Source organism: Lates calcarifer, linkage group LG2, assembly GCF_001640805.2.
Source record: "Lates calcarifer isolate ASB-BC8 linkage group LG2, TLL_Latcal_v3, whole genome shotgun sequence".
NCBI classification, from domain to species: Eukaryota; Metazoa; Chordata; class Actinopteri; family Centropomidae; genus Lates; species Lates calcarifer.
In genome coordinates, this window is record NC_066834.1 from 15,988,742 (window position 1) to 16,015,898 (window position 27,157).

At 40.0% G+C, this 27,157-nt stretch overlaps 1 protein-coding gene across 1 annotated transcript; it reads left to right on the forward strand.

Annotated features, from left to right (window-relative positions):
- Nucleotides 1-257: 257 nt before the first annotated feature.
- On the forward strand, nt 258-27,117 carry abhd17c (abhydrolase domain containing 17C, depalmitoylase). The gene is made up of 3 exons (XM_018692926.1): nt 258-1,151; nt 13,211-13,390; nt 24,211-27,117. Exons 1-3 carry the CDS (start codon nt 667-669, stop codon nt 24,428-24,430), a joined length of 885 nt encoding a protein of 294 aa, XP_018548442.1. The 5' UTR covers nt 258-666; the 3' UTR covers nt 24,431-27,117.
- The last annotated feature ends 40 nt before the right edge of the window (nt 27,118-27,157 follow it).

The following is a 27,157-nucleotide window of genomic DNA, read 5'->3' on the forward strand; positions in this document are numbered from 1 at the left end:
ATTTCTAGAAACTTTTCTGACCGTTAGGTCATTTGGATAAGTGATAGGATTAAGAATTTAACCAATTTGTTTGATGTGAGACGGACGAGTATACAATATATGCTTTAAGGTAAAATTGACCTATTCTTTATCCTCAAAAACAGTGGGCTTCAGGTATTTCAGAGTAAGTATTGTAAGGGATACATACCCATTATTATACAATAAACAATAACTATATTACGCAGAGTTAAGAAACGAAACAAAAGCCAAACAGGATATCCGCTCGGACCGGAAAACCGGCTTGCCTCCATGATAGAGAAATGGCTGTTCTCTCTCTTACAATTCATTAGCAACAAACCTTGACGAATCGCTAATGATTTGTTTTAGGGACCGAATTATTCTACCGAGAGTGGCTGCTGCACTGTTTTGTGCTGTAAAATAATATGAACGCAAATCTTGTGTTCAGTCTCTAATCTGCATGAAGACTGAGTCTTGGTGTTAGCTAGCTACCTGCGAGCCGGCTAGCGTGTTAGCTGCTAAGCCGAGAGACCGAGCCACCTGTCACACAGCACTGCTCGCTACAGGCGGTTAATGGCAAATAAATAGGACTTCGGACGAGTGGAGAAGTGTGTTTTTTTGTTCTTTTGGTTCAGCATAAGTGATTAAACCGGGTATCCCCGCGCCTAAATGCCCGAACAAGGCCCCAGGATGAATGGGTTTTCTCTCGGCGAACTCTGCTGGCTGTTCTGTTGTCCGCCCTGTCCCAGTCGCATCGCGGCCAAGCTAGCTTTCCTCCCACCGGAGCCCACGTACTCGGTGCACACCGATGCTAACGGAGTAACTAGCTTACATTTAACCGAGCGGGCGGACTGGCAGTATTCCCAGCGAGAGCTCGATGCTGTGGAAGTCTTCACCACCAGAAGCAGCCGAGGTAACCGGGTCGGGTGCATGTTTGTGCGTTGTGCCCCGAACAGCCGGTACACCCTGCTGTTTTCCCACGGTAACGCCGTGGACCTGGGACAAATGTGCAGTTTCTACATCGGCCTCGGCTCCAGGATCAACTGCAACGTGTTCTCGTATGATTACTCAGGCTATGGAGTCAGCACCGGCAAACCGTCTGAGAAGAATCTGTATGCGGACATCGAGGCGGCCTGGCAGGTGTTGAGGAATAAGTGAGTATGAACCATCAGAGCATTAAGTCAGTTGTTTGGTGTCTGTGTTGTAAGTTAGCCCCAGTATATACTGTACAAGTTAGCAGAGTACACGACTGTCTTTCCCATCCAAACAATCACTACAACTGCCACATACATGAAGTCATGTCAATGTCCAGTAGTAGGAGTGGGAATGTCACTATTTGAGTTCTGATTGATGGTGTCAGGTTTTGATTCAGAATGCGTTCTTGATTGAATAAATAGTTGAGGTTGATCACTTTACGCTTTGGCCGATTAATTGGCTCTGATTGGAGCAAACATGTTTGGAAGAATTTGGCCAACCATGAGTGCATATTGGCTTCTTCCTGCTTCAAATTATTATTGTTATATGAGCCAATAAAAATCTTCAGTTGATTGGCCTCTAATACATAGAAAGGGTGGCATTATTTTAGGGCTCTTAAAACATAAGTGCCAGTTAAAATCACTGGAGGTCATTTACAGTCTAATCAGATAAATACAAAGAAAAGTGTAAGAGTTTGCTCCATAAAACTCCATTCATTTTGTAGTATGTTACAGTCTTCTGTTGGTATGAGAATAATAAAATCAAAGTGTAATTTACAGATCAACATCACTCGTTAAATGGTGTTTAAGAACAGAAATTGGTGTGGTGCTGTGCTTTGCTAACATTAGCCGTTTGGGTGATGAGTTACAAGATACCCACTACCCCACACTTTACCTTCATTTTGGAAAGATTAATTTTAAGGTCCGCAATGTGTTGAAATGGTTGTGTTTTTTGAAGATGAATAACAGGATAATACCTGTGTGTACATCTTGGTGCTGCACATCTCTATTACAAGCGCTGCCCCAGGAGAGGGAGTTCAGATGTTCAAATTTCCGTCACTGTGAGGGCTTTAAGGACGTCTTGTCCATATTGGCTTAGGTTAAAAGTTCCTTCTCGACCTTGGAGATAAACCTCATAACAGACTGACAAGGCTGGCTCATTCCAAAAGCTCCTCGAATTTATTGCAGCTCACCGCAGTATCAACATTGACCGCCACATGTTTATTTTCTGTTTTATCATTTATGGTCGCTCTGCTTCTCTGACCTCTGCTCTCTGTATCACACTCTGCGATCAGTGGTGGACACAGTGAAGCAGGTGAACTAAACTCAAGAAAAAGACCAATAAGTTCTTTATCAAACCACCCATTCAACTGTTTTGTTCTCAGTCTCCCAGCAGTGTTTTAGACAGCTAACGTGTTGGTTAAACTAATTGCCAGTTGCTCTGAAGAAGCTAAAATGAAAGCTGTCTGTATGTAGTCTAACTGATTATCTTCGTTTGCCACAAGTCAAACCAGCCTCTTCTCAAACAGTGAGTCACAGCAGCAGGAGAGGGAGGAGGACAAGAGGAAGGACTGATACTGACTGATGTCTGTCTTCTTCAGTCTGTATAAACTTAACTCAGTGTTTTGATGCCAGGATTATTATTTATTTTAGTGATATTTTAAACTTCTTTTCAGTGAGATATGGAATTTCTAGTGACATTGCAGTTGTGAAATTTACTGTTGCTGCCAAACAGTAGTTGTATATAAAATATAAATCAACTCTTATCCTGCTCTGAATTTCTCCTTTTTTTTAAATGGACATTTAAAAAAATAACTTATTCTAGCAACAGTATGAGTCGTTTTGTGGCTTCACCCTAATATGCGAATTCCCACATGTTATAGTGCATCTTACATAGTTAATGTAGATTTTAATGATACCTTTTTCTTTAAAATAAAACAAGATTTTTTCAGTAATACAGTTAAGATGGAGAGAATATGTGTTGCCTTGCATGTGCTCCTAAAATTTTCAGTCGGGAGCACTAGTGTTAGTAGTGGAAAAAGTTAAACTGGAGCTCTGTAAGCCAAACATACTCAAAAGAAAACCAAGCTATAATTTTTTTGTGGATGGCAATAAGTAAAGCAGGTCTTTTCAGGGTCAGACTGGATGTTAAGGAACACGTTTGTGCAGCAGTGGATGACAAGTCTTGGATACCTAATTTTTACTGAATGAGTGAGATGCACATGACAGAAAATATTAATAAAATGAAAGTCTTTTAGCTCATGGAGAAAATTAAGTTCCAAGGTTGTTCTTATGATTCATTTGTCATTCACACACTTTGAAATAAGATCTGTACATTAACCCACATAACAGACCTTGAAGTCAGATGTTGGAGAGGGGCAAGAGAATTTGGCTTTGGCAAGAGAATTTGACTCCATACAGCATAATGTGCTTTATGCAAGAAACACTTATCATAAGACACCATGGTACCTTGATCGACTCAGCAGTTGTGTTCCACTCCACCCAATGTAGATCTACATGCAAACCTGCAGTATTTATTATTATTTTCATTATTTAATCTGTTCATAATTTATTGGATTAAGTGTTGCATATCCCAATTTCCCAACTAATGTCTTGTTTTTTCCAACAAGTCCAAAACCAAAAAATCTTCAGTTTACGGTGTTCTGAAACCAGTCAATATCAAATTGAGAGGCAGCGGAGATAATGGCGACCAGAGAACTGTAGCAGAGGACAGTTAATTTGCTGTCTATGTTGAACCTGCCTGTTTGTTTTATGATGTTTTCATTATGATGCATAAAAGCGTTGAATTTTATATGTTACCTTATGTTGACGTGTAAAAACAAGTTTTGCACCAAAAGTATCATCCCGTCCATGTCTGCTCATCTCTCTGACACCCCAGGTACAAGTAAAACCTTTTTAAATCAATGAAATATCTCTGAAGTTAATATATATTTAATGATAGAGAGCTTACAGTGTCCTGTTGCTATTGTCACCTTGCTATCAAGTTATAATAAAGGCCAAAAGCTGATCATCATTGCATGTAAAATTAAGCAGAGGCATAGATTTCTCATTTAGAACATACCTCAGATTAATGTTCCATTTGACAGATAGTCTAAACGCAACTGATAAGGAAACCAAGAGCGTCTCTTCTCCACCTACCATGAAAATACAACATCTAGTTGTTCCCAATCCTTTTGCAGAATGAGCTACCCAAGCATATAACCGTGTTGATCATTAGGCTCTTCTTAGGGGAGCTAAGCACCTGAGGAGGAAGTTTATGTTTATTCAATATCTTTTTAATTACATTTTGTGGAAAATCATTAAGACCATGCCCTCAAACTGCAATTTGATTTCATAATGGTTGCCCTGTTACTCAGCCTTCAGGGCTCTGCAGAATTGGAACAGCTAGAAAAGACGAAGATAAAGATTTGTTTGCACAAAGATCAGTCGGCTTGACATTTTGATAATTGCTAAATGAGTTTATTGTACATGTTCTTCTCCACTGAAATTACATTTCCCCACAGTAGGCTTTAAAGATGAACTCCCTTGTGTTGTAATGCCCAACAGCGCCTCCAAACCCAAGTTTCATCATGACCACAGTTTTGGAACATCACAGTGGGTTGGAGAGAAATTTGGGGGAATTTGGTTTGCAATAACAAAACAACGGAGTGTGTCTGAAAAGAAATAAGTGGAGTAATCTGTCACCCAATCACCATTTGGGAATAAACAGATCATGGCTTGGTTGGATATTCCAATAATCCAATTTATATGAGCATGATTTCCTTTCATTAGGGTTACACAGGCCTCATCACAGCAGCGTGAATGTGGGCTTTGTGGTTGGTTGAAAAGCAGCCCAGAATGAAGCTCCTCTGCCTTTATTGAGAGATAGAAGTGGAAGCTTGGAAATATCTTGACTCTGAGCTGGAGATTCATTCTGTCTGTGGTGGACATTACTCCATGTCTGATGTGGCTGGTGTTGGCAGCACAGGCAGCGTGACCCTGCATTGATGATGTGTGATTTCCCAAATGGCCTAAGCAAAGATTTCAGCTCACACAATGCATACTTGGACTTGTTTGAATCTATAGAAGCATAATTCTTACACCTGCATTTCTCATTCAGACAAGGAAATTGAAAACGGTCCTGTGGAACAATATTATACATCACCTTACTGTTCAGGGACACTGCGTTAACTGCATTTTGATCCTCAGTGGATCTAGTTTCAGTGTCAAAATTTTAATGAAATGTATTATTTGTTACATCGTCATCATAATGCTATAATAAGGTCTCATAATAAGCATACTATTGTGCAGTATTGTGCTATGAAGTGCTATTTTACACCATTTATGCCATTATAAATGTTTCATTGTTGAAAATGTTCATTAAGCACCTTCCTTTGGAGGTGGAATGATGGTGCTGTAGAGTGTAGACTAGACTAGACTGCCATTGTTGTTTGGCTTGGATAAAACCTTCTTTACACATTTTATATTGCAATATTTATATATCATTATACAGCAAATGTTCTAAAAAAAAAAGAAAAAAGGAAAATGTTCATTGAGTTGCAGCATTGCCTAACATATAAGAAATTTATGATTGGATTTGGAAGTGTTGTGGGAATTTCATTAATTTCCAAACAAAGTAAATGGGTACTTGCTGACCTCTGAGTGGTGGTTTTTCTTCATATATGCAGCCTTTTTACATACATTTTTTTTAACATAAGAGAAGTTTCCATACTGTCCTACTGTTTAATTTTTGATGTTAAAGTCTGTGTATGGAATAAGAAGTATAAGAGTCTAAGATCAAGTTTCCTACAGCTTTAACGTCTAATGCGTGTTTGTGAGAGGGTGCTTTGTGGGGTGCATAGCTTTTCATAAAGCAGCATAGGCCATAATTGTCATCATTTGTAATCTCAAAAAAAGTGTGTTTATCTCACTAAAACTTTCCATCTGCTGTTTATCTTGTTCACAGCTTTACACACTGTTTTCCATGAGGAAAACATTGAGCAGAATCAGAGAATCCAAATAATTCTAGCTCTGAAGACCATCCCAGAGAGCATCTTTGAGTTATGGTGTGTTTAGCTTACTCCTCTTTGCCTTCTCTTTTTGGAGTAATGATGAGCTGATGGCTGTGTTTTATGAATGATTGTATTTTCAGACAGCATTGTTTAAAATCAATTTTCACTGGGCTTCTCATCTCAGAATATGGGCGTTGTTTTTAACCTTTGTAATTTTGCCTATGGCAATCCACCTGAAAGCCTCAGACATCAGGCTAGACATACCCAACACCCAGGCCTATTTATTTACCATAATCAAAAGTGACTTGTAATGTCGGATGTTAAAAGCTAAAACAAAGTAGCATGATCCAAGCTGCATAACACAGCTCTGACTCTTGTGTTTGATGTATCCTTCCAGAAAGACTGGCCTACCAGATATAATAAGTCAGACACCCTGGTCTTGTTTAACCATGCCTTAGGTTTTTTTTTTTACTGAGATAAAGGGACCTGTTTGTGTTCCTGTTTGCTTCCATTTTTTAAACATGACTTGTTTTGTAAGACTTAAGCCTGTGTTGAGATGGGGCTCAGAAAACAAACATTACTTTCAGGATGAAGGAAACTTTTCTGCCTGTAACATCAGTTTCAAAAGCACTTTGAGGATTTATTATGTCCCGTGGATGCAACTGTTCAACAACCCTCACTATGTCTTTCATGGGCTGACCTGTGCGATGCATTTTTAACTTGAAAACCTAATATTGCTACTTCCATTGGGAGACTGTTCTACCTTGGCTTTGACTTCAAGGTTTTCAAGCCAGTCCTGAAGTTTCCATGGAATTTCTTCACAGCATATTTGGACAGGCTGTTTTATTCTGGCCTGAGTTTGCATATGGAAACATTTCTCTCTTTTTTTCCTCTCTCTCCTTCTGTGTTACTGATTCTTTGGAAGTAGCTTTCCATTCACAGTTTCAAGTGTTTTGACGCTTAACATAGTGTTTGTTTTCCTTCATTACAACTGAGTCTGTTTGTGAACAAGGAAGTTACAGATGATAAATCTAATGCCACTCCCAGTTATCCCAGAGAAAAAGGAGGTTGTGATTTCTTTTAATCAAACATGTTTTCTTCCTGGACTTGCTCCATAGCTTCTACTTTAGATAAGTGGAGTTCCTTTTAGATCCCTACTTAAAGTTAAAGCTTAGCTTACGCTTAACACATGCACATTTGGCCTTCCTCTCTCAAACAAGGACCCATTCAGCTGAACAACTGGCATAGTTGTTGTAAAGCAGATGCGACAAACATGTCTGTGATGTCTTAGGTCACATTGATCTGTTTTCCTGTTCACACATACTGGAGATGCAACAGTCATTTAGTGTGAATTGAACCTTGAAAAACATGCTGGTGGCCAATAACACTAGGTGGGGAGGATTAAAAAGGTTTTATACAAATGATGTGTACACCTAATGAATAAATCAATTACTTAACGGATATACACCAATCAGCCACAACGTTAAAACCGCTGTCAGATGAAGTGAATAACATTGATCATCATTTTACAATACTGTGTTCTCCTGGGAAACCTTGGATCCTGACAGTCACAGGACAAATATTATTTAGGTTCCTTGTGCCACCAAAACCCCTCTGACCCGTCAGGCCATGGACCAGGACCTCTGGGAGTGGATCCTTTGGGGTCTTGAGGGTTGCAGCGTGGGACCTCCATGGATCTGGCTTGTTACGATGCATCCCACAGATGCTGGGTCAGATTGGGATCTGGGGAGTCTGGAGGCCAGGTCAACACCTTGGGCTCTTTGTCGTGTTCCTCAAGACATTTCTGAGCAGTTTTTGTGGTGTGGTGGGAGCACTGCGGGGTGCGGGTGCTTGGTCTACAACAATGTTTAGTTGGGTGTCACATGTCAAAGTAACATCCAGATGAATGAAGGACCCGAGGTTTCCCAGCAGAACATTGTATTGTAACGAGATGATCAATGTTATTCATTTCACGTGTCAGGGGTTTTAGTGTTGTGGCTGATCAGTGTATACCTCATAATGTATGAGACTAGACAAGCTACACAAATATGACATTTACATTCTGCTTTAATGACGTTATTATATCTTACTTGTATGTCTCATAATCAAGAGTGGATGGATCAAGGCTGTTTTTACAGTTGTTTTAAAGTGTTTTCAGAGAGGCAAGAGAAATCCTTCCACTTTGATTAAGTATGTACGAGCGAGAAGTTAAACCCGCTAACCAAAGACTGACTGTACATCTGTTTGAACAATGCTTACTGGATGAACTTGAGTCATCTTTGCAAGTACAAGGAGTTTAACCACTAACCATCTGACTTCCTCTCTTTTGGAAAAAGCAGCTGTCACTTAGCTTTACATAATACTGTTGTAAGAGTCTATTCCAGGGCAGTGGAAATAGATAAAGTGCTCAAACAGACAGACCCTTGAGGCTTTTCCATTCATCATCCTGTTTTTCTTTTCTTCATTGGTCTTTTTATTTGTGCAATGAAGCATGTGTCATCACTGTATCCATTTTTATGAGGACATACAAAAACATGTTTGCTTGGTTTACAATGATTCTCTACCATCCCCATCACCACACACAAAGAAGCTGTAGAGAAGGTTGTATGTATGTTACATTATACACATGTATGATAACCATAGTTCGGCTTGACCGGAAATCTCTTGCAAAATGATTTTCACATTTCAGGCTTGACTGCTGCTCAACATTCATTCATTTGTCCGTTTTTTTATATTTAACTCCAGAAACAAACACTACATATGTATCATAGCAACAGTCTCTGCAGGGATGGGGTTCCCACCACTGAGCTTCGAACTTGTCATTTAATTTAGCTCTAACCTCTTCTACAAAAGCCTTTCTTCTTAAAAAGTTAGTGATCGTTTGAAAGAGTGTGAGTATAAACACAATGAGGCTATAAAGGTGGACTGGTGAGTAGATCAGTTTTCATGTTAACGACCCCGACAACCTCTGTAGTCTCATTTAGACACTCGTTAGAAACTGCCTTTTTTAAGACACATAAAAGCTTCAAACATCAGGAGTGGGGGGTTTATTGACGGATTTTATATTGTAGAATAAAACTGAAGAGGAAACCGGGAGTGTTAAGATGCTAACCTACTTCCTGGTTTTAGAACTCATTCCTGCACCACTCTATTCACCTCATCTGTTAGTGGTTTTAATGTTGTGGCTGATCAGTGTATATACAGTATACAACAAAACTAAGTTCACCCCTGGTTAGTATCACTAAAATGTTATTACAAATCCTGTCCATTTTTTTTCCCAGTTGTTATTTAAGTCAACCCAAGTGGAATGAAGCCAGTTGGTGTGGAAAACAAGATATGTTTGACTAATTACACTATAATTGAAGGGTCTATGTTTAAGAACCAGCTTCTACAAAATTCAACACACCCTTCATTAGAGAGATTTTACTTTTTCATAGACATAGTTGTCTTCTTTAAAAGCTCTTGTGTGATTTTTGGGATCATTGTCACATTGGAAAATTTCTTTCCTGCCAAGCTTCTAGAAGGGGGTGGTGGTGGTCATCGTTTCATTCAGTATTTGTGCATACAAACATTTATAAATGTAATTTCATCATGATGCCCATGTTATGTCGTGTCCTGTCAGAGGCAGTCCAGTGTTTTGTGAGTCAGCTGGCAGCCAGTGGGTTCATCCACGTGTTGGGTCATAATCTCCTATCATGATGGCTGCTCAGTTCAGTTGCTGCTTATCAGAGGCTGGATTTGTCTAGGCCAGCAGATTAGTCACACCCAAGCTGTTATCTGAAGAGCTGTTATGATGGCATCACTTCATAGGACACATACAATCTAGCACCTCTTGTCCAAATCCTTTGTCATGGCTGTCTGTTAAGCAAAGGTCTAATCTTTCTGTGTATGTGTGTTATGGCTGAACCTTTCTCTACATTCCCAGCACTGTCAGGAGATGGGAGGGTTTGCTTGAAGCTTCCTCCCCAGATTGTGAGTTCTGGCAAGGGGAGCACGTCGTCCCCATTCCCCCTCTCTCTCCCTGACAGACTCTAGACAGGCCTGTTTTCCGTCAGCACTGCCTTCACCCTGTAGCACTTAAGAAGAGAGCGAGAAGCTGGGAAAAGCCATGCCTCTGTCCAGGTCATGGATCAAATGGTTCTCTATTGTGCACCACCCAGTGCATACCTGAAACCAGGACTCTTCATCTTGTGTTTAGGATGGTTTTCCAAGAGGCCAGATATAATCGTTCTCTTTTGAAAGTTTTGTTCTGAATGTTGCTGCTGAAACACACTACAAACTCTGCTATTTGCTACCACTGGTTTGATTGCATTGTTAAACAACTCAACTTGTTGCGTTTCATCTGTAGATTCATAGTTCAGGAGGTTTTTATCGGCAGCTGAATTATCTTCAGAGGTGTCCTTTTCTCCAAAACAAACAAAGTTGATTAAAAACACAAAATAGAACAGTTTCGAGTTAAAAATCGATGTTGCACTGTGATGCTCTTGGGTGGACACAGGCTGTTTGCTCAGCTTGTTTTTCTGATTACTTAAAATCCAGATGTCAGATGACAAAAATCCATCATCTAGTTTAAGATTATAGTTATAACAAAGTGACAGTAACATGTCTTGTAACAGTAACAGTGTCAAAGTAGTCGGCTGATAATGTTTTTATGTCTGGCACTTAACAAAATATGTACAACTCAAGGTCGTCCTACAAGTATTTTCAAGAGCTTTCAAATGTATCTCAAGGTCTTCATAAGAAAATTGAGTGTGCTCCGCTGAGTTTTGAGGTAATAAATGAACAGAGGTAGGATGTTGCAGAGATAAAAAGCCTTTTGTATTAGTTATTTACTAAATATCTTCTCATTGCTAGTGCTTGTTAAAGTGTGCTAAGGATTGCAGTCAAAATAATTGGCAACAAACTGGTCAAGTATGAGTACATATTCACGCTGTTGTCCAAGCGCAACTCTGCGTACTCCCCCTGTCTGTTATCAGGGAAGTATCAAGTCAAGCCTTTTATTGTAAGTCATATTTCATCTTCATGTTTGAGGGGTATTTCATTCATTAGTTCTTGAGTACTTGTGAGATTGTCTCATTGTCCCTGAGGGCTTTGTCCAACAAAAGCTTAGAACTTTTCAAAAACAGATGTGAAAATCATGCTCACTTGCTGTCACAGTTTCACATGGACAACTGAGTTGAGCACCCTGAATGAGTTTGAGCATAGACTGTCCGCAAGCGTACGAGGTTGTCCGCATTTGATTAGTCTTATTGCATTAATCGAATTATTTGGGGGAGGGGGTGGAAGACAGTGGTGACAGTGATAGGCTCTTGGAGTGCGGCAATTCAGAACAGGTATAGATATTTTTGCTTTTAGACGTGGGTCCAACTTCATTTTGTACAACTTGGTTCATTTAAAGCACAATGAGGCACTGAGCTTTAGATACAACGGACCCACCAACCACCTCACAGACACCACATCCAAGTCTTTCCCCACCATATATTGAGATCTTAGATATGATACTGTGTAGGTATAGGAACCTGTGATGTCCAGTGTATTGTTGAGGAAATCATTCAAAGTCCAGTTGAGAGGCCAGCCAAGATCAATGGTTGTGACTGCACAGGGTCGGAGGACATTACCAGACAATATTTGATAAATCACCAGCTAATTACACTGTGTTCAAAACATTTAATCTGTATCAGCAGGATATAACAAGGATATTATCGAGTCTGTGTTGTTTGAAATGTGAATTCTTCATCAGTAACTAGTTGTAATGCAGATTAGACTGTATTCTCTAAGAATCAGCTTCTCTGTCCAAGATGGCTGTTTGTTGGAGGGTTATAGAGCCATGTCTGTGAACAGCTGCCGATTATCAGATTATCACTGCAATACAACACTCATTTCCTCTCATTCCCTGTCCGTTCCCTCTTTATTTTGGTATTTCCACACCACTTCGTGTCCTCCTATTTGTCTGATGGCTTCTTAAATTTCTCTTCCTTTCCACATTTCTACTGCTCATTACATTGCAGACATGTTGTCAGCCATGGTGCTGCCATAGAGCTGTCATATCATGTCATCTGTGCTCAGGCATGTGCAACCTCTCTGGTTGGACAAGATATTGGCTTTTTATTAAAAATAGACTATCTACCAGTCAGTGCTGTCCACATTTGATATTAATAACACAACTAGCAGTGTGTACTAGGGCTGCACAATTCTGGAAAAAATGAGACTCACAATTTTCTTGCTTGGAATTGAGATCACGATCCTCTCTCACGATTTTTTTCGACATGTTTATTGCACTCATTTACCAGTTTTCTGCTGACTTTCTCCTGGCCTTTACTGCTTCGTCATATTGCTGATTGTGGTGACGTTTAAAGTGGCAAAACACTGCTTGCAATGTACGCGATTGTGACTTACATTGTCTTGTCCGAAACCAAAAAACTTCCACACCAAGTTTTTTTGGCACGAGCACAGCAGGAGTGGTTAGATTCCTCATCTCGTTTTTATCACCATCAGCAGGATTTTCTTCTGGAGTCATTTTGCCATTTTTATTTGTCCTAACACAGCTTCTGGCCTCATGCTGTCATTAGCTGGCGTAACTCACTTGCTCTTGCTGGGTTTATTTCTGTTTCTGCCGCTCTGAATCATGCAGTTTAACTGCACATTCTCATTTGCTGAGAAGATAGGAGCGTTTGTTTTGATGCAACTGGTGTCCCTGATGAAAACGCAGCAGAACTGTTGTCATTTAGAAATGCGATGGCGATTTTAATACAATTAATTGTGTAGCCATACTGTGTACTAATACCAGACCCTGACTACCACTACTCTGAGTAAAGCACCGCAGTTTATTACACTGACTGTGTATGGTGAACCCTCAACCCTCAAGAGGTTAGTGGACAGCCCATCCACCACTCTGTGTCTTAGCTGTGCTCTGTGATTGCCTTATTATGTGCATCTTCCAAAGCCACCAGTAAGCAAGAATCAAGCACATGGATGAGAAAGAGAAGATTTGAAAAGGCATAATTGTGCAGTCTTAAATCTCTAAAACTTCAAAAACAAAGTGGAGTGCTGAGACATTGTGTGATTAAAGGGAATCATTGTGGCAGTGGCTCAGACCTCACAGTTGCACACACCCACACACACACTTACACACAAAACACTTCACATACTTCAGTGTTAAATGTCATTTTTGGTCTGTCGTGTAAAACCTTTTTCTAAATATCTGTGGCTCGGCTGTGTGTTGTACAGGTACGGGGTAACACCTGAGAACATCATCCTGTACGGTCAGAGCATCGGCACCGTGCCCACCATCGACCTGGCTGCTCGCTACGAATGCGCCGCTGTCATCCTACACTCACCGCTCATGTCAGGGCTGCGGGTGGCCTTCCCCGATACACGCAAGACCTACTGTTTCGATGCTTTCCCCAGGTGAGTGTCACACACGGCAGCAACACTTACCTGGCCAACTTAAAACCACATTGTACAGACAGAACAGACTGACTACTACTTTTCATTGTGTGGGTTTGGCTGGAGAGAAGTTAAAACACAGTAGTGATAATTCTTTACGGTTCACCGCCAACATTAACCCTGTTACTGATAGCAATGCGAAATAGCCGATAGCCGACTGAAAGCACTTGATAAAGTTGCATTAGCTGACCTGTTTTTATAAATGTCCTGCATGTTTTTGTAGGTTGTTATGACGGTTTTGTTTTATCTGCTCCTTGTAGATTATTTTAGTCCATAAATCTACGTCTTCCCAGGACCAGTAACCTCAGATAGCATCATGGACAGAGACAGAATGTCACTGAATTACTTAGTAAAGGTGGTGCAACACATCAAGTGGCTAAATCAACTCCTGAACATGATTTTTTTGGGGGGGGGCAGAGCACACTCTTGTACTTATCAGGAGCAGGGCTACTTTGTGTCATCCCACAGATGCATGCAGGTAAACAAGACTTCATGTTAAAACTAATAAGTTAATACTTGATTTAGTTTTAGTTGCATTTTTTGTTGTGAAAAGAAAGGTGGTCAACATAGGTGTCATAGGTTTGTTGGAAAAAAATAATATTGGGTATGTGCTCACCTGCAAGCTTGAGGCAGTTCAACTCACCTCTGTAACTCAATACTCATTTTTCTCATTGAGCATTTTTCTCATCATCCTTCATAAGACAAATACATGTCTTCTTTGGGTTTACTATCAATGGAGTCTCCCCCAAGAAGCAGCAATGTTCACAACAGCAAAGTCACAATAAATTCAATATCTCACTGGAAAGAAATTTAAAACGTCAGTAAAATAAATAATAATAAAATACAGAGTGAAGTTTATAAAGGCTGAAGACCACAGACATTAGTCAGTACCAGTCCTTCCTCCTGTCACCCTCCCTCTCCTGCTGCTGTGATTCACTGCCTGTAGGTACAGCTGGTAGAGAGGAGGGCCTGGTGTGCCTCAGCCAGTTTACAAGTTACAGGTTTACAAGAAGCTTAAGATTTTGTGTCAAGTAGACAACATACAAACAACTTTCATTTTAGCTTCTTCATAACAATTGGCAATTTGGCTTAACCAGCACTCTGTGGTTGTGTCGAACATGCTGCTAGGCTGAGAACAAAACAGGTGGTTTGAGAAAGTACTGATTGTAATTGCACTTAACAGTAACAAGTGTAGTTGTTGTCAACTCGCGTTATCTTAACCTCACCTGGTTCACTGTGTCCACCGCAGCCTCTCTGCTCAGCTGATCAATCCATGTGTATGGAGCAGCCTGCCTGGTACAGAGAGCGGAGGTCAGAGAAGCAGCATGACCATAACTAATAAATAGAAAATCAATTTGTGGCTGTCAGTGTTGATATTGTGGTGGCGCTGCTATAACTAAATCAATGTATGGGAAACACTGGACCCGACTGATGGATCCTGTCAAGAACAGGGGCATATTTGCAGCTCACTCTGGGGTTCCCAGTTATGTGGTATGTGTGTTTTAAATTAAGTGGCATGCAGTCTGGAGCCCTGTTTCACCTAAGTCTTCTAAAGGTAGAGAAAACCCTGTTTTGAAAAGGCATTCCTGCCACTTTTCTGGTACAGGGCTGAGCACTGTAACCCACATCTCATCCTCCAGCCTCCTGGGAATTCTCAGGCCTCCACAGGCCAGATGGGATATGTAATCCCCCCTTGTGTTCTGGGTCTGCCCTGCAGTCTCCCTCCCTGTTGGACATACCATGAATATCTCCACAGGGAGGCATCCAGGTGGTAACCTCCTCCGAAGCCTGAACCAAGACAACCAACTCCCTCTGACATGGAGGAGCAGCAGCATCGAATGGCAAGCAGTCAACACAGCACACATCACACACCCTGGTACTGATACTCAGGCAGCTGAACAAAAGAGTGAGCACATCATTAAAGGATCCCTCTGCATGTTTGTTTCCCTTAGTTGACTAAAAAACATTGTCATTATTACAGCTGTGCAGAGGAAAAACAGAACACCACACAATAATCCTCGGCATGGGATAATGTCATGTCATGATTGTCCTGGCTAAAATAAGTACGATCAACAGTATTATTGTGAATGAAATAATCATGAAAATATGCTTTTAACTCTTGGAATGATTTGAACTGTTCTTTATGGGCTGTGGCCAAATGAATGTTACAATTAACGGTAAAGGAAAAACTGTTGTAAACTGAGACCACAGCTCTGCTCTGGTCTGAGACAGTGCAGCTATTTGCTGTTTAGCTACATAGCCAATGGTATCTTAATGTTAGCTTAATTCACCGGTGACCAAAACAGCATCATAATGCAACAAACATTTAAATAAACGTCAACGTTAGCACAACTAAACTAACACTAACAGTAGTGTTATTTAATTTTACCTGGAGTTCAGTGAATAGCGCTTGATGGTTGTCATGGAGATGGGAGCTCAAATTGAAGGTGATTCACCCAATTTAACTTTATTTTATGAGGGATACAGTGAGTAAGTAGAGACTTCAGCTGTGGTGACAAGCTTAGCATTTTGGAACGACTGGAAAGATGCAGCTCCCCCTTGTGGCAGTTCAAAATAAATCAATACAGGACTATGTTGGCTAGACAACTTTTTAAAAGTCACACGTGAGGATATAAATGATTATCCCCATTCATGATTATCCAGATGATAGAAATTTACTAGATCAACTTATTGTGGCTGTTTTTTTATCATGGGTGATAAATTAGTATATCATCCCATCCCTAGTCTTCACATATGTTGCTGCACAGTTGTCTGTTTAGCCTGTCATTTGTTCTGATTCTTCCATCACTGATGATGCTGTGGCCCATCACAAAGTGCACTGCTACTTTGTTACACTGTTACTTTATTCATATGCTTCTCTTATATGTATGCACGTATGCGGCAGTGATTTGTGGTAGTAATAGATTGCTCGTGTGTGATTTATTTTTTAAAGGAATAACTGAAAAAGAACCTGTCATGCAGTCATGAAATTTACAGCCAACATGCTACAAAGTAATGGCTTTTAATATACAGTGGTTTCTGTGGAACTGCTGTTTAAATTAAATCCATCTTGCTGCAGATGGCCCGTCTTATCGCTCCCGCTCAGAAATCAGCAAAAGGAGCATGCAGTTCCTGCATATTAAGTGTTGTCAAAGTAGGACATTGGTTGGATTGATCATTTTAATCAGTTACATCAGTTAAACCCTCTGTAAAATTAGTGTTAATAAAACACTGGACAACCTAATGTAGCATACTTAATCAATGTCACACCCACCTTTTTTGGAGAAAAGCACCATTTACTACACATCTGTGCATTTCACTGGCACACATTGCTGTGTGTTAGGCAGTGTCTCTGTGATTAAACAAAGTCAGTTGGGGTATTTTAGACGGCTGGTAAACCCAAAGCACAACAGATTACAGTAAACAAACAATCAGGAATTAATTAGGGCCTCATGTGGCTAATATGATCCATACAAAATGCCTGGATCAACCATTACTAAAGCAGCTAGTGATACAGTTGCAGAAAGTTAGGAAAAAATGTTCAGTTTTCAGTCAAAGATCTCAGAGTGAGTTTTTCTAAATATATATCATTTATCTCAGAGTTGGATAACAGTCATGTCTGAGTTTTTTATTAACTATCTTAATTTAGCAGATCAGATTTTGGTTTAAATTTGGGAGAGTTCCAGAGGTGACCTTACCTGTTACAAGTAGATGGTGCTTAGGCAGATGTTAGAGGAGGGATGTCTTTGATGTAAGATGCAGAGGATAACATGTTTCAGCAGAAACTGATGTCTTCACAACACTACATGTTTTGCAACAGGGATCAAACTTGCACTGAGGACATGAGATAAAAATAAATCTGCATATTTCCCAATATCCCCCCAAAACTCTTAAGGATAAGCAGTTTAAATCATTGATGAATGGATAGTATCAGGTACAGAGATTCATTAGCAGTAAATCACATGAGGCAGGTGAAACACTCATACAGGAACACAGCATGTAACAGCGCAGCAAAAAGCTGCACCTTATCTGCAGTTTAATGTTGAAATATTCCACCTTATCTAGCATAATTTATCATGCTAGCCATGTGTCAGTGCAGTTTATGCAATCACACTTTTGTTTGATTGCACTGGTGTTGATGTTGAAAAATCTTGCACACAGTTGGAAGCCAAATGCAAAGTCAGTAAATCTCTGACACTATTTCTGATCAGCCTTTCTCTTTTTGTGCTTGTTAATTTAGTCAGACAAGCGCCCAAATTATGAACAGTCACACAATGATAAAAATTTAATGAGTCTGCTTTGTCTCCACAGATTTGTAGTCTACGGTGGTGTAGCATAATTAGTGTATCTACCGTCCAACATGATAAAGAAAGAGCTTGTGGCATTTTTGATAACTTAAGATTGAGTGCTTGGCCTCAGCTGGTTTTCTGTGACCCATCAGAGTCTATGACCTAAAGCAGTGCAGCAATGAATTTACCCTCAAGCATTGTGCATGCTAAACATAAGTGTTTTTATTTAATTGATATTCACTGAATGATAGAGTTCATCTTATTTTCTGTGTTGTTTTTACTTTTGCTTCAGCACAGCCGAATAAGATGAATTCTACTTTATCTGCAAAATGAGTGAGAACCCAGTTAATGAACGTCACATGGAGACACAAGTGAAAGAAACAATTTAAATAGATTTGATATGAGATTTGAAAGGATTTGGATTCTGGAAGTGACAGCTGGATTCAGAACCCATCTCCAGATGTAGGTGATTGCCTCATGTTACGCTGCGTTCCATTTACGTCAGAAGTTAGAACTGGGAGTGACATCACCTCCGAGTTGACAGTATTACAGTTGAAAAATCTGAAAAACATGGACGCTCACAGAGCCTTTACAGTTGCTCTTTCGGAGTACAGACAACTTCAAAACAAATCTTCACTCCACCTGAAGGACACCTTAGTTGTTAACATTAGATTTTAATGCAAACACTTCAGAATGTTCTTAAAATTATGTTCAAATTTTATTGTTTGAAAAGAACATAACCTTAAGCCAATTCAAACATATACCTGGCTAACAACTGCTAGCCATTGTTAGCAACACCAGTTGATAACAACATTCTACACTTTACTTTGCCCATACAAGCAGCAAAGCAACATGTCCATGGATAAAAACTGAACAGTACAATGTGTATGACTGACTTAATGTGAAACTAATAGGACAGAACTGCTATAAACGGTAAAATGAGCAGAGTGTGCAGTGCATTGATATGAGCAGCAGCCATCTTGAATTCTTATGTCGAGGTTGGTGGGGTTGCTCCGACTTTCCAAGTTCCAGTCAAGACTTCTGACTAAGAACTTGGAAATTCTGACTTTCAAGTACAACTAGAACGCACCATTAATGTCAGACAAGTAAGTAGGAAATGTTCCTGAAAAAGTATGTCAACAATGTGAACAATACACAGGGAAACTTACTGCTCTTAACCAAAACACTACCATCTAGATATTGGGTTTAATTAAGAAAAAAAAAAACTTTTGTAGCAAACAAACAAAACTAACAAAATCTGCATATCAAAATCTGTAGCAATGAACCAAGGGCATCTCCTGTTGTTTAGAGGCTGACCTTATTAGTATCATATACTCAATCCACTTTTTCCAGACTTACTTTACTTCTCCTATACTATACTATACTATACTATACTATACTATACTATACTATACTTCTCATATATATGTTCTGTACCACTTCAATCCAGTCGTCTACCTTAGGAACCTTTGTCTGTATTCATTTTCCCCAAATAAGGAAACTTAACTGTAAGTGGAAATTGTACCCTCAGATTTCCATCACAATTTTCCATAACTCCTTAACTCCTTTCTTATCTTATCATTTATTAAGGGGTAACTCCAGAAGATATGGGAGTGGTCTGCTTTATTTGCTCCACATAATCTTCAGCAACTTGTACTTTGATATTTTTTTGTGCTGTTATTAAAAAAAATCTTGAACAAGTTGTTTTCCACTGTTGTTCAGTAACCTCCCCCCTTTCCTCCATTGATCAATCAATTTCAGCCTCTTTCTCACATTTCTCCTTTACATATCGTGTCATCTCCTCCTAAAATTCCCACTCCCATATATAATTTTGAAATGTACTTATTATATTAGTTAAACCACTCTGGTCCTTCAATTCTTGAATGCTTTTAATTTCCTTTTTCTTGAAGCGTTCCCATGGTGGTGCCACTTTCAACACTGCTTCTCTTGCACACACTCGCTCTTTTGTCCAGGTTTCCTGGTTCTGAATTATAATTAGTGTCTCAGTGTGGAGGTAAGACGTCTGGTGTCAAAGCTTCCCAGCTGTACCTTTTATAAAAACCAGCAGGAAACCCACTGTCAGCATATATCAGGAGTTCCCCAGTTGAGTGTGATGCTGGGTTTTGGCCTACTTTTAGTCTTCTGTGAGTTGTTTGTTTGTTATGGTTGACACAAATATTCTTGGATCAATACTTCTCACAGGTGGTACTTAATGTTGTTAGTCAGTCTTTTCTGGTCTTTTACAATTTCTCTCACAGTGAGATTGTTTTGAAGGTGAACAGGCTCTGGGTCAATAGTTAGTTCCTCCATAGAACACAGGCATAACAAAGCCCCAAAACAAGGTAAAATAAGTTATTGGTCCACTTTTAGAGCGCACCTTCAGGTTGCAGTTGCTCATATAAAGTCTTAGTGACCGATGCGCAGGATCAGAAATGTCTGAGGACCAGATTGTTGTCAGTGAAGTGAAAATGTTTGTTTAACTTGATTTGTTCATGATTTAGCATGCTTATCACTTTAAAGCACAACTTTTCCCTGTTGCATCTTCACTGAGTTTACAGTGGTAGTCTCTGTGCATCCAGCACCTGATTTATTAAGACAGCAGCTCATTACGCAGTCAGCTCCTGAAGTGACCTCCAGACACACACTGCGAGGGAAGGAGACCTCACAGGTGTAGTTCAGCATTGGGATGAGATGACTAAGCTCAGAAAATAAAGATACTGTAGTGATCTTAATGACAAAATGTTTACAAAGGCCAGTTTGGCTCTACCTGAAAAAAAAAAAACATTTAGCTGCTGCTTCAAAATATTATTACTAGAACTTATATCTTATTATTACTACATTTCTAAGCAATAAACATTTTTATGAAACAAAAATGAGATAAAGTGATATGGTTTGGAGTCCTATGTGAAGGCTAGTTAGGTTAAGCTAACAGTCACTTGAAGGTACAAGATATATATGGAATGCTAAAATACTTGTCTAAATGACCCATTTAGCCATTTCTTTCTTTCCTCTTACACTTTCAGCAGTCACCAAGCACTTGATCAAGAATGCCATGATAATACTGGGTAGGGCTGTTGGCCCCACATAAAAACATTTTCAACGGATTACTTTCTCACTGTTTCAAGTCACGTCACCGTCACTTTTTATAACGTTGTAATTCTTAAACCGGATGAAGGATTTTTGACATTGGACATCTGGATTTTAAGTAATCAAGGAAACAAGCCGAGCAAAACAGCTGCTCTCAACATCCTGTATCCGCCCAAGAGCGTCATGGAGAAACAAAGATTTTTGACATTAAACTGTTTTATTCAGTGTTTTTACAGATTTTAATTATTTGGTCAGTTTGTTTTAGAGAGGAGACCTGTGTGGATAATTCAGCTCCCATTAAAATTTTTCGGAACAATGTAAGAATGCTAACCTAAAAACAAGCTGACGTTAGCGGCAGCTCAGCTAACAGCCCGCAACCCCTCACTGACGTCCTGTGTCCACTGAAGAGTGCCAGAAAAACACAGATTTTTAACGTGAAAACAATTTATTCAGTGTTTTTACCAGTTTTAATTATCAGGTCTGTTTGTTTTGGAGAGGAGGAGACCTTTGAGGATAATTCAGGTCCCAGTAAAAACCTCCTGAACTATGAGCACCGAAGGAATCTGAACCTACAAATGAAACCCAATGAGGTGCTCAACAATGCAATCAAGCCGACTACTTCTGTCACCCAGCTAGACATCAGTCTACACTCACTTATCCATAACAAAGTGAAAACATGTGGTCTCATATACAGTATATATAACATAATATTCACCTCTGAATCAAGACCAGCTAAGGTCATCTGCTGCTCTTGTTACTGGTTGTTGTAGTACATACTGGAACACTAAAAACTGCACAGTTTTGTCCTTTTAACTCAGCAAAAAACTGATTAGACATCCATTTTGAACCCTTGAGTTTCAGTTTAAAACATTAGATATTTGAAAATGTTAAATGCCAAATGTAATTAGATTCTATAAAGGATTAAGAATTAATTTAAGAAAATGCTATTAGACCCCAACCCCAAAGTTAATTGTCTGTAAACCAAAATATTTTTTTTGCTAGTGTTTTGACTTCTCTTTCAGAGTTTGCTTTGTTGAACTGTGAGCTCACATTCATACAAATGATAATATGCATGTTTGACAGCCACAACTGCCATAATTCAGTCTGCATACCCCAGTTGTGAGGCTAACGGGATAATATTTTTATTCCATCTGGAATGAAATTAGCTCTTGATGATTTCCCTGTATTAATCTTCCAAATAACCTCTATCTGAACAGCAGGGCACCATGAAGGCTGAGCTGCTACACCTAGTTATAGGCGAGGATGATTAGTAAGGAATTTGTATGCATGGCAGGGACTGGAGCTTTGCACAATTTCATCCAGGCCACAAGACAGAGCTGATCATCATTTAACTAACTCGCCATGTTACGCACACACGTTTACACTTCTGTTTGAATGTTGGACAACCTCCTGTAGAGGCCACCATGTCACAGTGAATTATCACAGAGCGGCTGGAATAATTGGACAGTTTTCACTAATTCACCTGTCCTTGTAACAGTAATGCAGCCGCTCATCTGTAGTCCCACTGTGGTCCTTTAAGTGTCAAACTGAATGTGGACATGCGGAACTACAATACGTCCCAACAATACTGCTTTAAAAGCCTTTTTTTGCAAAGTCAGGAACATAAGCTGTGGTGGAAATGGGAGCACAAGGTTGGATGAGGCTGTGAAATTTGTGAATTTAAATATCAACTGATGACCATACTCACAGCATCCCTAATGGGAATACCAGGAATTTTTAATGTGTAGATTTAACATAAAGGTTCTTACACTTGGCTGATGCACAGTGTGTATCAGCACACACTCCAGGGTTTTTAAATTGTACACATAATAGTGAATGAGTCCTAAAACCCAGAGGTAAGTTAGCATGTTAGCACTCTGTTCCCTCATCCTAAAGTCAATGGGTTTTTGGTTAAATGTCTGACATAAAGTCTGTGGTTTTAACACAAGCTCAAGACATTTTCACATTTTATTCTACAACATAAAATCTGTCAGTAAATCCCCCACTCCTGATGTTTGAAGCTTTTACGTGACTTGAAAAAGGCGGTTGCTAACGAGTGTCTAAATGAGACTACAGAGGTTGCCAGGGTAATGCTAACTTAACGGTTGGCCTAGAAAAATTTGTTTTCCCTGCATGACTATATACAGTGTAAATACCAGGAAGTGTCCTTAATCTGTCCTTGACCTTATGATAAACGATTACCTAAGCAGACATTACACATGAACCAGCAGTGATGGTTGTTGACAGCCAAACCCACAGTTGTTAGGATTTGTTGTTCTACAACTGTTGTGGAAAATTAAGTTTCTGTTAATTAAACTGAGCTGATTAAGTTTTGAGATGTTGACAAAATGATCTCAACTCAAAGCTCCAACTCAGCTCCAACTGTGGAGTTTTCAACCATATCACACAGTCTTCATCTGAGTTTTACTCAGTTGTCAGTGAACTGTAGATGTTCAGATTTCCCATTATTCTGAGCACTTTCTGGACTTAATGTCTGTAGTGTCTTAGAACTTGAGCTGACACTTCTTTTTTGATAGTTTCACTAAAAAGTAGCAGTTTCAAGATTTTATTTTATTTTGCCCCGATAAATCGAGTGTTTAGTTTGGAGTCTGTGGTCATTGATATGAATTAGAGCTGTACCTGACTACAACTTTTCTGATTTGTCCCAGGAGAGTGCAGATCAATTATTACAAATCTATTTTTCTCTCTCCTCTTCTTTCTCTCTCTCCCTCTCACCACAGCCAGGTACTCCCACTGTCTCCACTTCCTTTCACCATTGTTTCAAATTAAAAGCCCTCGGTCAGGTCATATAATTGTAACTTCATTGTGTTGCAGCGGCAACAAAATATGTACAGTGGAAGCGCTGTAGACATAAAGTTGCTTTCTTGCTCATAGCTCAGCACCATGGAGTGTGTCTCCTACCAGCAGGCTGGTAGGAGGACACTGGTAGTTTCTGCTTTAGATGTGCGTATTTCTGTGATGACCACACAGCTCTCTGCAGGTAGAACTCACCTGACTCTGAGTATCAGAGTGGACATCAAAAACTGTCCTCAATTTTCATCAAGTCTCTGCCTCCATCACAGTTAGTTTTGTGGTTCAGTCATTTTAAGATAAGATCTGGTTGTAAAGTTTACAGCCTGTTGCTCTGTTGCTCCTGCAGTGCTGTGTGTGTGAACTGTGAGGCAGCTGAAAAAACGGTAATGACTCATCAGCTGACATTTTTGAGTCAAATCAGGGACTTCCTGGCCGATGCATCGTATGGTCTGTTGTCCCTCTTGCAAATTGAGCATCCTCTTTTTCTTGGGAGTTTGAATTCCCAAGTTCACCTCCCTCACTTTGATCCACTCATCTTCTTTCACACTACTCTCACACCCTTAATCTCTTTCTGTCTCTTTCCCCTCACAGTATTGACAAGGTGTCCAAGGTGGCATCCCCAGTGCTGGTGATCCATGGCACAGAGGACGAGGTCATCGACTTCTCTCACGGTCTGGCCATGTACGAGCGCTGCCCCCGTGCCGTCGAGCCCCTGTGGGTGGAGGGCGCCGGCCACAACGACATCGAACTGTACGCTCAGTACCTGGAGAGACTCAAGCAGTTCATCTCCTTCGAGCTTCCGACCTCCTGAGGGGGGGCGGGCAGCTCAGCCGTCAGGCCAGGGTTCATCTCAGCACAGTCAGGAAGCCTCCTCCTTATCATCTTCCACTCTCAGTAAAGAGGGGCAGGAGTGGAGTAAAACTGATCACACTGTTCTCCCCCTGTTCCTGGAGCCATTTCAGGGTGGGAGCGTGTAGTGGACTGGAAGAGGAGGTGGTTTTAGATTGTTGAGGTGCAGCTGAGCGTTAAGACCAGTCCCTGTAGTGTCCCTAAAACCTGGTTGTTGCTCCTACATGTGGACCCAGTTTGCCAACGAGCCCGAGCCTAGACAGTGTTTGCACTCGCTGCTCAGTCTGGATTCATTTCCCACTCCAGATCTCAGCCCTCCTTCCTTCCCTCCCTCCTTCCTCTACTGACTTCTGCTGTCTCCCTCACCTTTTCTGTGTCACTGTCTCTTATTCTTCACTCTGCTTCTCCCACAATCCTCTGCTTTCCTTTTGACTGAGAGTCTTTGCAATGTTCAAGCTTGATTTTTGTATTCTTTTATACCAGGTGATGAAGTATCAATTTTGCACCTCGAGAAACAAATGAAGTTTTTTACTTTTTATGTATTTTTAAGTTACCATTCAGGGTTGATTAAAGAAGTTGCACTTTTTTACGTGCAGACATTTTCAGGTAATGATTTTTTTTTCTGTGTTTGAAGATGTTGATTTCTTATGTTATTGCCATTCCATGTTTTTCTTAATTGCAATTAGAAACTTTTCTTTTTGTTTTCTTTCTTTAAGTGTGTGTTTAAAGCTGTTAGCCGGACTGCACTCCTGCACATCTGGCCGTTGTAGCTGTGATCTTTGTTGTCCTGGTGCATGCTGCTCTCACATACAGAGGAAGGATAGAGATAAGCACCAAATTCCACTGAGAAATACAGCAATTTAAAACGTGCCTTGCTTATTGGCACATGTACACATAATTCTGGGAGGAAATTGCTCAAGTCCCTTGAACACTTTGGAGCCACTGATAAATTCAGCATCATCAGGACTTGCTTCCATAAAATGCCAACATTTAGAGTTGAAATACACCATGAAAGGTGACTTAAAGGAGCAGGTACATCTGAAGGTACCAAAGTCTTCAACATGTCAATGGGTAGTATAAACTGATTTTATTGATATATTTTGTCAGTTTACAAACGCATCTTGACATTGTTGAAAAAGTGATGTTGCCTCATAACTCTCAGTCTCATTTAGTTTGATCATTTTGTGCATTTCTGCATCTAAATTCTCACCTGTTGCATCTGTAAATTGCATCATACCAGGTACATACCTTTGCCACTAAGAAACACAGCAGTAAATATGCCAGATGTTGGGTGATATAGAAGCTTACCTAACTAGAAGAGAGCAGCAGGTACCAGGGCTTTGCCTCTGTTAACTGGAGATCATGTGGTAATAAGACTTGACAGCTGTTTCAAACAGAAACACACTTGACTCAGTACTGTAAACTGAAGCCAGGGAGCGTGGTGCTGGGTTTACCTGCAAACAAAAGACACTGAATCTTGTGAACCCTCCTCCATGTGAGAGGTATTTCAAGGTGAACATGCTTGTTGCTGGGTTCGTATTTAATTTATCAGTCGTTTCACACTACTAATAAAAGCCTTACGTTTGTAAACATTTCACCCAGACTTTCCCTGGCGAGGGGCTCTCGTGGTCTTCAGGGGGACTGATAACTGCTGCTATTCATCAGAGGAATCAAATCAGTCGCTCGCCTGAAAGCCAGACAGAATGGTACTTAAAACCAAATTCAGCCTGACTATCATTCCCTTTTGTCAGCCATGTTTTCCTGCCTGCAATAGGAGAGGAATCAGCCAGGGACTGCCCTCTTGTTACCAACACTGTCGTCTGCTGAGCCTTGTGATAGTTTGGAGATAAGAGCAAAGAAATCTGAAATAACCACAAAAGAGGGAAATTAAAAACTACGGAAATAAGCAGCGCATGCAGACCATCTTTTATAGTTGTGGACATTTCAATTTGTATCAACTATATTTGAATGATTTGTTCTTTGCCCCTTACAAATGGAAATTGAAATAAATATAACACTAAACAACACACTGTGGTAAAAATAAAAATAATCAAAACACTCACTTTTGAAGTAAATGCTGAGAAAACTTTAAAACAAAGCAACTTGTGATGATCGTTTGATTGATCCGTGTATTGCTGTGAAGTGGTTTGTCAGTTGGGTATTAATGTTTTCTGATTATAGCTAATGTTTGGGCCGATGTTATGGACAACGAGCCTGTGATCATCTCTAGTATATTTCCTCTAGCTCCTCTTTTTAAAAGGAAATGAAGACCCTGCTTTGGTCCTGATTTATTGTTTTGATACTGACATTTTTACGAGGCTTTCCAGTCTAAATGTTGATAGATTTACACTGTCTCTGAAGCTGGTTTGTATGATAATCCTCCGTAATGGTAAACTTCAGTATCCCCTCTATACATATTAGCCCTTTATGCAGGGGCAGTCTAGTCTCATTGATTTTAACACTGGAATCATGATATGCAAATGAAAGTCAGACGATGCTTGTAGAATCAGATTTTGTAATAGTGTGTAAAACAGATGAAATAAGCCTTAAATATGCCATGAAACAGATTGTCATACATGTGATGGTTGTTGCAAGAAGGCAGCACAATGGATGTTTTAATGCTTATAATGGAATAAAGGATGCATGGAAGTTTGTGTCTGAACTTATTGTTTGAGTGTGTTAGAGGGGT

Coding starts and splice junctions, on each gene's coding strand:
- abhd17c (XM_018692926.1), top strand. CDS start 667: ATGCCCGAACAAGGCCCCAGGATGAATGGGTTTTCTCTCGGCGAACTC. Junction 1,152..13,210: donor TGGCAGGTGTTGAGGAATAA/GTGAGTATGAAC, acceptor TGTGTTGTACAG/GTACGGGGTAACACCTGAGA. Junction 13,391..24,210: donor TGTTTCGATGCTTTCCCCAG/GTGAGTGTCACA, acceptor TTCCCCTCACAG/TATTGACAAGGTGTCCAAGG.